Below are 12,420 nucleotides of genomic sequence, written 5' to 3'. Positions count from 1 at the left end.
ATTTATATTGAGTTCTCATACTGATGTTTGATGTGCATAAATAAACAAATAATTTAAATGTTAAGTGTTATTAATTTAGTACATCATGGACTACTGGTCTTTAAAGGAAACACTATGCTTATCCTGCCTGCATTATACTATACTCTTCTAACTAATCATAATATAAACACAAATTGCATTTTACAGTGTGAACAATAACAGTAAGCAAAATATACCAGTTTATAAGTGAAGGTTGGAAACTCTAAAGTACCATCCCTCCCATTACACAGAGTTGTGTTATAACTTTTGCATGCCTATTGCATGTATATATTGTTATAATTTAACTATAACTCATAATTTATCAATGTTCCAAAAAGACACTTGGGTATCCCTAAATTCTGTACAACTAGACCACAAACGTGTGCCTGAAGGAGCTGGATTACTGCCAATCACAATGAGTCTAGGCAAATTCCTTGGTTTTTTCATGGCAAATGGACAGCGTCCCAACACACATATAGCTCTTTGGTTCATCTTCGGCTCTGCTCTCTCCATAGCATGCCAACACAGTAGCTCTATGGCTTTCAAAGTTACTTCTCCTCTGATCCTCTATATCCTACCTGAGCTTCACAATGCCAGATCTCAAAGGCCAGTTACAGTACATGCTTCCAATAACGTCAATGCTTCAGCGCCTCTGTTTGGTTGTTTTAAAAGACTAATAATACAATGTGGCCATTCACTGGCCTTCCAGACCCTAACAGTTTTATTGAAGCTTGTACCACATTCCATATTATTCCAATCTACACCACTTTTGTTTGAGCTGTAGCTGCTGTCCAGGTTTTTCCTGTTAATTATATGCTGTTAGAGCATGCTTGCATATTGTAGCAGCAAATGTCTGATACCATTTGGTGGAGAGATATTACATCAGTCAGACTGGTTAGCCACAGTATCTCCTTGCACCTATTCCTTAAATAGGACATGCTCAGTAGATGGTTGGTAACAATTTTGAAAAGACTTATGTCATTACAGTATGTACTGTAGATTGGTTTGTGCGTTCTCCGTCTTGCACAGTGTAAAATATTTCAGCATCTTGTACAGTGTCAGTGGACAGAACAAGCTAACAAAGCTGCAGATGTTGACATCACTTTATAATTTGCAGACATTGCAACAGATATTCTGATGCGTGATCTGTTCAGATCCCATTAGCTGCCCTTCTTGCACTGTATCAGTAGCATCTTATACAGCATTAAATGTTTGACATAACTTAATGAACACACTCATGTCCAACCATTGGCCAGTGGCATTGATCATGGCTCTATACAGTTCTTTCTCACTTCTTTATACATGTCTGTTGTCATAACAAAATTTGTGATACTACTTATTTAAGAGTCTAATGTACAGATTTTATAGCCTACATTTAAAGTAGCTTGTGCCATATTCAATTCTGAATTACTTGCACTTGCATTGGGGCGTATTTATCAAGCATGAAAACATGTGGAAACAACTGTTTCCGCATGACTAAAGCAATCTGCAGTAACAGGGCTATTTGGCAACAGCCGAAAGCAGGAGATATCACCATTCAACAAAGCAGCACTGAATACCACAGTGAGACTGGTTTGTGCTCTCTCCAATTCTCCCTCTGGCCCCCTCCAACCATAGAAAACAAGACAGGCTCACACAACAGCAGATTTCCTCTCATCACTAAATAGAACGACGGATGTTAATTTTAATGTAACACTGATTTGTGCTGTTTAAAGGCAGTGACACCTGAACACAGACCTATCAATCAATGTTCTAAAAACTGCACAAGTCATATCACACCCTCAGGGCGGCTTACACCAACAATTTTGATGAGCAATACAATGTCGGGATCCTTGTCAATATGTTAACATGGCTGAATAGTGTATCTGTAATATAGATTAATTTCACATACAATATAAATATTTTCTATGACTACAATATGACTGTCTCCAAGTCAACAACTTACCTTCTTTTCCTACCAGGGCTCAGACAACCGCATATCAAGTTAATTCAAGCTTGCATTAAAAATGTCCCTATTTTTTAACAGTAAATATTTCGAAGCATGGGAAATAAATTACTATCCAAAGTGTAAAACATGATAGAAAAGCATTTAAAATGCCTGCATAGCCAGGGTAAAGGAGTAAGATACTGTACATACATAAAGGGCTAGACCTACAGTAGCTTGAAATATTAAGTAGGCAGAATACTGCCAGTCCAGAATAGGAAGAAAAAGGGACATTTTGTACTTGTTTGTGCAGATTACATATTTATTGATGCAGTGGGGGTTATGATTAAAATAAAATACAGCCACATTAATGCTCCAAATTGTTTTGCTTTTGCATCAAACAAAGAGAAAGCTTTCTTGCGGTTTCTCACGGCAGGCATAATGGGCATCCAAGCTCTGATTTACCGCACGTCCTGCCTGCTGCAGCTCCATGTTAAGTTAAAATATCAGCATGGAAGGTCACACAGTAGGAATGACCTTTTACTAATCACTACACATCAGCAACTACAGGCAGAGCTCATTACAGGAAAATTCTTCAACTTGCAGCCTTTCAAATATAGCTTTGATTTTTGGATAACAAAAGATAATTTCATTTTGGGGGTTGAAAATAAGGAAAGAAAATGAATGTGTGCGTTGTGTAATTTTGTTGTCTGGGCTTCCTGTGCAACTAGTCCATTCTGCAAGGGTTTAAGATGTATTTTAATCCTGTATCGACTCAATGCCTGTAATTTTAGTTTTTTGCCAAAGAAGGTCAGAACATTTTCCTTCCCAGCGTTCACTGCTTTCTGTAAAATGCCTGCGTTGACACAGAATTGGTTGCCAGGACATTGCAATCTCCATAGAAGTTAAACTGAGGTCCTGTGGTTGTTTTGTCGTCACCATTATTAGAATATGATGCAGCTGCAGGGACTAAAAGCTCTCCTGCCTTTTACAATTGGTTGCTTAGGACAAATGGCGGGTGACTAATGCAGGATAAACTACTTGTTCAACCTCTGAGCAGTTGGTTCAATTTTCCATTTCTAAGAGAGCAAGTGTTTCAATTGAGAATTTAACAGAGGGGTGTCCCTTTTTAACAGAACATCATTAGTGCCAAAGAACTTAAGAGCCAGAGAAAATAGAGCATAATTGGCTAAAATTAAATGCTTTTTTCTTCACTTACCAGCCATTTGCTGAATACCGCTAAATGCACCCAGGTTACTAGAGGAGGTGGCTTGCTGCAGGAGCTGTACATAAAAGAAGAAGAAATCAAAAAATGAGGCACCTACAATGAGACAAATTGGCTGCTTGATATGCATTGTCGCACACAGGTTTTTCCCCCTTCTTCATATATTCAGTTTCTTAAAGACTTTTTGCTCACGGATGGACAGGATGTCCCCTGGGTCGAAGCTGTAAATCTATATCAATGTCTAATCTCTGCAAAGAAAGGAGCACACACTGGGGGGACTCAATAAAATGACTGCTTTAAAAACAATTAATCAATTTAGTCTTTTTAACAGCCAGGTGTTAAATACATTTAAACCGACACAGCGCGACTAATTGAAGCCCTCTGTAGTATTGTAGTTACCATAACTCATCTTCAAAGAATATTCTAATCTTTTTCTTCTTCCTGAAATGTGTTTCTTTTACAGTAATATACTGGTGTCTGGGCTTCTGTTTTCATGGAGTGGGACATACAGAGGCATGTTTATATGAGTACTTGTGATAAAGTTTAACTGAGGGAAAGCTCTTATGTGAATACTGAACAAGCATTAACTATGATTTGCACTAATAAACCTGAAGGCCCCTTGAGTTAAATACTAATTACTCATTAAATGTCAGTGTTGCAGAAAACTAGTTGTTAAGCATACATGCTATTCAGCTGTTCTAATCTTTCCTTCATTATTACTTGGAGTACTGCAGAATAATTATCAACAGGTAGAAATTACCTTTTAATCCATTAATACATCTTTGAAAATAAATGTACAATTTGTCCTATATATTCTAGCTATTCCCCATGAACAGTTTCTTTTAGAAACTTTGATAATGCTCTGGACAGCTTACTAACTCCCCCCTGTACCCTCTTCATGCTTAAATAAACCACTGCCAATTATACATGGTCACCTGTGTTGGGAATGGACAAGAAATAATATAAGGAATGTGCAGATGCATGACGCCCCCACTGCAGAACTAACTATCTATCTATATAAAATCAAATGTCCTGACTCACTGACTCATCAACACCCAGCCCAAACCTCTGGACCTAGAAACATGAAATTTGGGGAGTATATTCCTTCCATGACGTAGGTGCCAACTAAGAAGGGATTTTTCAAAATTTGACTCCTAATGAGGTGAAAAGGGCTAAAATGTTTCCTCCCCCTGTGCAATGTCCTGCCTGACTTCTCATCGTGGTTGTAGCACAGTTCAGTATTTAAACACGAACTGTCATCCCAAGTGCTGCCAAATATCACTGGCAGTTGGTGTGTCTCCTCTATTTCATTAGTGAGGGAACAAAGGGAATGTGTTACTACAGAGGTGAGAGAGGAAAATGTGTTACTACAGCAATGAGAGGGGAATGTGTTACTATACAGATGAGGGATAGGAATGTGTTACTACACAGAAGAGGGAGGGGAATGTGTTACCACACAGGTGAAGGAGGGGAATGTCAAATGTGTTACTACGTGGAGAGGGTTGGGATTATGTTACTACAGTGGTTAGCAGGAGTAATGTGTTACCACAGAGGTGGGGTAAGGGAATGTGTTACTACAGGGATGAGCAGGGGTAATGTGTTACTACAGAGGTGAGGGAGGGGAATGTGTTATTCCAGAGGTGACTGAGGGGATTATGTTACTACAGGTGTGAGTGAGGGTAATGTGTTATTACAAGTGTGAGGGACGGATTGTATTTCTACACAGGTGAGGGAGGGGAATGTTGAATGTGTTGCAAATCGGGCGAGAGATGGAAATGTGCTACTACAGAGGAGAGCGAGGATAATGTGTTACTACAGAGGTGAGGGAATGTAATGTGTTAGTACACAGGTGATGGAGATTAATGTGTTTCTATATCAGTGTTGATGTGTTTCTATATCAGTGAGGCATTACTATAGCGTTGAAGGATTAATGTGTTCCTAGAGAGGTGAACAGGAAATTGAAACAGTAAAAATCTACTTGGGTGACATCATATACATCTGCTAGTATATATATATATATATATATATATATATACATATACACATGCAGTATAAACACAATACTCTCCTTAGTCACAATATTCCATGATTGTTTTCTTTATTTCAAATATTCTTGGAATCAACTTGTGTCTCTTCATTTGATACTAAAATGTCATCTAATTTTACAGGCAAAGACATTTACTTACTGCTAAGTACTGTGGTGTAAGCCCTCCAAGTCCAGTGAGGTTCCCCCATGTGGCAGTATTAAGCTGTTGCATTTGTTGTGCTAACTGCTGCTGTAGACGTCTCTGTTCCTTGTCTTTCTGGGTATCGGCAAACTTCACCACTATTGGTGAAGAACACCCCTAGAATGGGATAGACCATAACAAAAGCTATATAACAACAGCTACACCATTCAAATCATGACTGCCACTAGTTGCATATTGTTTCTTTTTACTTACTGGATTCTGTACGACTACATTTAATTGCAGTAGCATTGCAGGTTATCTAGTAGAAATAGTATGCATGCTAAATGTTATACACATAACTAAGTTATTTTATAACAATTTAAAACCAATTGTGCAATTTTAAATTACAGATATAATAACTAAGCTATAAGTAATGCAAGCTGCATGATGAGTACTGTACTGGTTTTGAACAGAAAATCAAAGTCTCCCTTTGACATAATATTGTTTTTATATGCCATGAAAGCCTACCTGTGTTTCTTTCATGTCAAATATACTAAAATGATAGAAATCAGAGCCCAATATTACTTACTCCTTTAGCTCAAGTCTCAAAAACTGTGAAAAACCCATAGGAAAATTGGGACTGGTTGGGGCTCAAGAACATTACACATATGAAGGGTAATTTATGACATGAAATACATTTAACCCTTGCAGAAAAAATCCTATTCTGATTAAGGAAAATATTATAAAAAGTATATAAGAGAATGTTCACACAAATGTTCTTGCAGCCCACTGGGTGTACTTCAATAATTAAGTGTATTTGCTTCTTCTTCCACTGACCACCACAGATTATTAGGAGGGTGAATTAGGTAAATATCACTTGCAGTTTCAGCAAATACACTTTTAAGCTAATACTTCTGACTTGCCAAAACGACACATTGTTACGTAATTGGAGGTAAATAATAATTCCAATTGTATAAGTAAATGATATGCTGTGAATTTCTATTCTCCTGTATAACGGCTTGATATCAAATTCAGCAATTATGTAGCACAATCAGTTACAAGAGAGGTTTATCTTGTGGTTTTATAAAAGACAGATGGGGTTTTTCTAGAAAGAAGCAAAATAAATAATCGTAAATATATGAAATTGAAATACAATGCAGTTTGCCTTGCTATCTTGACTGCGACCTGACATTTCATTTCTGGAAGCTCCTTTTCAATGCAATGCATAAAAACAATTTCTTCATTGTATACCCATCTTATTCATCCTTCTGTGCCTACTCCGTATTTCACAAGTTTGTGAATTTCAAAAGCAGAAGCCATTATCAAAATTGTAATGATATGAGAAAGTGGTTTTTTTTGTTGTTGAATGAAATATGTTTAGCAGAAATGAAAAATAGAAGAACCATACCTAGCAGATGCTTTATATCTGAAAAGTGTGTTGTTATTATTACGCCGTATTTCTATCTTACATAGGGCTTTTTGGAACATACTTTTGACGCAATAAAAATTAAAATGAACATAATGGGGTCGGAAAAAGAAGAATTGTATGTATTCTTTGGGTGTGGAAAAAATGGTGCAAAGTAAGAGTGCTTTAAAAAATAGAAGTGTTAATAGTTTATTTTTATCAATTAGCAAAATGCAAAGTGAATGAACAGAAGCAAAATCTAAATCAAATCAATATTTGGTGTGACCACCCTTTGTCTTCAAAACAGCATTCTTCTAGGTACACTTGCACAAAGTTTTTGAAGGAACTCGGCAGGGTGATTGTTCCAAACATCTTGGAGAACTAAGCTCAGATATTTTGTGGATGTAGGTTTGCTCAAATCCTTCTGTCTCTTCATGTAATCCCTGATAGACTCGATGATGTTGAGATCAGGGCACTGTGGGGGCCATATTATCACTTCCAGTACTCCTTGTTCTTCTTTACGCTGAAGATAGTTCTTAATGACATTGGCTGTAGGTTTGGGGTTGTTGTCCTGCTGCAGAATACATTTGAAACCAATCAGATACCTCCCTGATTGTTTTGCATGATGGATAAGTACCTGCCTGTATTTCTGAGCATTGAGGACACCATTAATCCTGACCAAATCCCCAACTCCATTTGCTGAAATGCAGCCCCAAACTTGCATGGTACCTCCACCATACTTCACTGTTACCTGCAGACACTGATTATTGTACTGTTCTCCAGATCTTCGGTGAACAAACTGCCTTCTGTTACAGACAAATATTTAAAATGTTGACTTATCAATCCAGAACCCCTGCTGCCATTTTTCTGCACCCCAGTTCCTATGTTTTTGTGCATAGTTGAGTCACTTGGCTTTGTTTCCATGTTGAAGGTTTGGCTTTATGCCCACAATTCTTCACCACTTCTGGCCAGACTTCTCCGAGCAGTAGATGGGTGTATCTGGGTCCCACTGGTTTCTGCCAGTTCTGAGCTGATGGTACTGCTTGACATCTTTTGATTGCGATGGGAAGTAAGCACGTCTTTCATCTGATGCACTAATTTTCCTTGGCTGACCACTGCATCTACGGTCCTCAACCTTGCCTCTTTCTTTGTGCCTCTTCAAAAAAGCTTGAACATAACATCTTGAAACTCCAGACTGTTTTGAAATCTTTCCTGGGAGATAAGGTATAACTACTGTACCTTGTTTTTTGTGTCTTGTTGCTGTGCTCAGTCTTGCCATGGTGTGTGACCTGTGACATGAAACTGTCTTCCACTACCCCACCTTTGTAGCAGAGTTTGGCTGTTCCTCACCCAGTTTTAAGTATCCTACACAGCTGTTTCTGTTTCAGTTAATGACTGTGTTTCAACCTACAGTACATATAAAAATGATGATCATTATTACCTGTTTGGTATGATTGGTTAATCATTTACCTGACTATAATCCTACAAAATCCCTGACTTTGTGCAAGTGTATCTAGAAGAATTAATGCTATTTTGAAGGCAATGGGTGGTCACACCACATATTGATCTGATTTAGATTTCTCTTCCTTTCATTCACTTTGCATTTTGTTAATTGATAAAAAAAACTATTAATTGTTGACCCCTAACACCTGAATGGGCAATATTCGGTATCACACCTATAGGTACTAGAATGGCATAAGGGGTTAGAAAACTACTAATTATTGTATCGGCAGTAGCAAAAAAGTGTATTTTGCAAGTATGGCTACAACCCACAGCTCCTACACTTGCCTTATTTATGGGAATTTTTTTTTAATATTTTCCGGATGGAATGGCTAAAAGCCTCGCTACAAAATGAAAAATTCACAGAGAAGCTTTTCGAAATGTGGGAAAGCTACATAGACACATTACCTCAAACACTCAAAGACCAGGTGTGGAATTGTTTTTGACATACACTTTGGTATGAGACACGTGTTAGTAAGCAAAACCTCCCGATCTCCCTTAATGCTATATAGTTTAAATATGGGAGTTGGTGTTGCGGACCCGGGTTTGCACTATTTTATTTCACTTAATTTGTTTACCAGTGTATAAAGTTTTGGTAATTGAATGTGTCTGTCTATTAACACTTCTATTTTTGAAAGTATTCTTACTTTGCAGTATTTTTTCCACACATGCCTAAAAGTTTTGCACAGTATTATATATATATATATATATATATATTTATATTTAGGTCTACAGTTTAAGTAATTCACTAGTAGTATTACAGTTGGTGTATGGGGTACAGCCACTATCAGTCTCAGAGCTTAGGGGCCTACAACTCCATTTTGCTCTAGTCTAAGTCCCCTGCACCCCATCTGAGCAGTGAGTGCATATATCAGACGTGCTGATAAGATGCTCTCATTCAGTTTTCAGGGCAGACACAGGGCACAAAAAGGGGCCTCTCTAGAATTTCCAATTGAGACCAGCTATGAACTGTTCTGATTCTGGTAGAATTAGATATTTTTCTGTTCCCCAAGGACAATATTTTATCCAGGGCCAGATTAAGGGCTACATGGGCCTGAGGATGAGAAAAACTACTGGTAGAAACAGAAGAGGTGTGACCACTGCTTAGTGTAGGGGGTGTACATTTCCATATGGCATTGGACACACCCACAATCAGCCCACATGTATCCCTTAATACTGTACATAAAAGTAGAAAAATGACATAATTTTAGTAATAAATGCAATTTTAATAGTTATGATTTATGACTAGTAGAAAATGTGAGTTTGGCAGTAAAACTCTCACACTAATACATTGATCGAGTTATATTTTCAAAACAGGAAACACCTGGATGAGAGTTTAAATCTTGAGAGTTTTTTGAGTCTGAAAAACATGCATGTGCCTGTTCTGTGACTTTATTACATTGGCTGAGTTTAAAAATGTGACAGTTTTCTCTGATTTTCTAATCTCTCACCTATTACATTTGGCCCTAGATGTCTGTGTGCATTGTACAGAATGTGCCAATGTTTTTTTTTTTTTTTTTAATATTGACAAACTATACAGTAAATTATATTTCAGTTGGACCATTTGACAGATGTGCAGTACATATTTTTGGGAGCCACCTCCTGAGACAATGGCAAGTGGACAGCTAAGGTTTCCAATACAATGATGCACTGAGAGTGAGGTCCCAACTATGAAGAATTTGTGCACCGCTATTACAGAGGTTAAGTTTAATTCAATTGTAGGTGTACAGTGTTATAGTGGGCGCATCCAAAAACTCCCCATTGGACGGACTGTTTTTTTTAACTGTGATGGATTCTCAGGGGTATGGGGAGGGCGTGCGGGCTATATAATGGGATACTTTTAATTTAATCATTTTGGCTGTGCTCTCTATCCATAGACCATTATGCTGTGAATCAAGACCTGCTGCTGCATCTTCTTATAAATGTGGACACGCACACATTTTATATAGTTTATTTATATATATATATATATATATATATATATATAATGGGATACTTTTAATTTAATCATTTTGGCTGTGCTCTCTATCCATAGACCATTATGCTGTGAATCAAGACCTGCTGCTGCATCTTCTTATAAATGTGGACACGCACACATTTTATATAGTTTATTTATATATATATATATATATATATATATATATAGCGCACATCTACGAACCCTCCCCCTTCTTTACAAAGTCTGTTTTTCCTTCATTGTACCATTGTTTCATGAAATATATATTATGTTATTGTAAATTAAAATTAAACATTTCAAAGAATGCCTTCATAGTTGACACTGACAGCCTTTGTGCGCTCAATATTAATACAATTTATAATAGAGTATGTATAATAGAATGACCTGCACAGACTATTGTGATATAAAATATATGATAAACTATATGAAAGGAATACCGACTATTTAATTCTGTAATAATGGTATCACACAGCCAGAAGCCACTGAGTATCTATGGTCCGAGAGAGAAATGGATGATTAAGCAACTTCCATCTTTAGTCACATCGCATGCTTTGTGTCACACTAACAGACCTGTTAGAATGATTAAAGTGAGACCATATTAATTTAATGTTCCGTGTGAAAGAATTATGCTTTCAACCACAGTGTGAAGTGTCGCAATCCTTTTCTGATTTGTGTTCAATGCTTTAGCTGTACAAGACACCATACATATTTTACCAGCTATTCAATAGCTTGTTTCTACTATGTTGTTGATAACAAGACTAATCAATCTTCAATTAGATGAAAGTAGAACTCCCGTAAAAAGTCTGGGATTTCTTATACGGAATTATCATCAACACACATTGGACAGGATATAAAGCTAAAATTTTAATATTTCAAATATAAACTTTCAATTTACATGTTTACAGTTATCTTTAACAATGACATTATTTTAGGTACAGAACTGTATAAGCTACAAAAATAGATATTTTCTATGTGAATTCTAATTGAATAAACTATATATGTTTTCCTTACCTAGTGTGTATACTGTACACAATCTAATTTTTCAGACAGTGTCCTAACCTAATAATCTATAAATATTAGGAAGGTAGTTTTAATGTTATGGCTGATCAGTGTAGACATGATATACTGTGGATAGATGACTAATTAAAAAGTAAATGTAATTTGCATTCCCATACAACAATATACACTGTTGTGTATGTTTTGTATTGGTTCAAATTGAAATTCATCTTTTAAATCAAATTAATTCGTTATTTTGCTTTGGGTAGAGATTATATCATATCTATTCATTAATTTTGCTATATTCTGCGGTATATGTAGAAAGGAATAGTTGTCCAGTGTCATAAGGTGGAGACTACTTAGAAAACAACATTAGTCCTGCATGAGCTCTATACAAGTACCACTAGGGTTAAAATCACAGTTAAGTGCACATCATTATCTGAAGAAGCAAACCTGCCACCGAGATAAATGACAGGCTAAGTATTTTTCAGGCATGCTTTGGACACAAAGCACTTTTAATGGGAAATTGCTGGACTCCAAGGGGTTACAAGTTCTGTATTAGTCACAGCAATTATCAATACTAATTAGTGCCTCACATTACAAAAATGCCACAAGTAAACACATTTAATTAATTCCCTGTTAGCCAGTCTGTGTACTGTACTTCCTGATCTCCAATGGATACCAGGCAGAAAATTCTGGAGAAAATAAAACGTCATTCTGCATTTCTACAGAGTAAATTATTATTTTTTTTAAAAGAGGAGGGTGGGGGGGGGGGGGTGGCGTGTATCATTTACACAGCATAATTAGTTATATCATAATGCCATTTTATTTAGTGCCGAATAACAAAGTGGATAATATTTTATAAAACCAACATTCTTTCTAGATCTTGATTATGATTGTTCATCCCCTACAGTCTGCCATATGCAATGTCTGCTTTTAAAGCAGATCAAATAGTTAAAGGCACTGTAGCAGACAGGCACTTTAATAGGCTGGATCTCAAACAAATTGTATTGTAACTGTAACTCCAATTTCAGCATGGGTAACAATTTTAGGGGGTTGGGTACCGGATGCCGACACTCGGGATCCCGGCGGTCAGAATGCCGATGCCAGCATCTTAACAGGTTTAGAATACCGACACTTGTCGGTCTGTATTCTAACCTTCCCCTTCTCCCTACTCTAACCCTCCCCAGTGCTTGACCCTTACCTCCCCCTCCTGAGACCCTAACC

The 12,420-nt window shown here is 37.0% G+C and overlaps 1 protein-coding gene across 16 annotated transcripts in view; it reads right to left on the bottom strand.

Annotated features, from left to right (window-relative positions):
* The window catches only part of CELF2 (CUGBP Elav-like family member 2), a 499,219-nt gene that overhangs the window by 79,533 nt on the left and 407,266 nt on the right, over positions 1–12,420 (bottom strand). For all 16 annotated transcript variants that reach the window (XM_088468734.1, XM_088468733.1, XM_088468735.1 and 13 more), the window contains 2 exons: positions 5,354–5,512; positions 3,162–3,225 (listed from right to left, as the gene is read on the bottom strand). In XM_088468734.1, coding sequence (XP_088324860.1) covers positions 3,162–3,225; positions 5,354–5,512 — 223 coding nt within the window. The remainder of the gene's footprint in view (positions 1–3,161; positions 3,226–5,353; positions 5,513–12,420) is intronic.

This window comes from Taudactylus pleione, unplaced genomic scaffold (genome assembly GCF_031769625.1).
Source record: "Taudactylus pleione unplaced genomic scaffold, aTauple2 ptg000086l, whole genome shotgun sequence".
NCBI lineage: Eukaryota > Metazoa > Chordata > Amphibia > Anura > Myobatrachidae > Taudactylus > Taudactylus pleione.
This window is presented reverse-complemented; position numbering and strand designations above follow the sequence as displayed.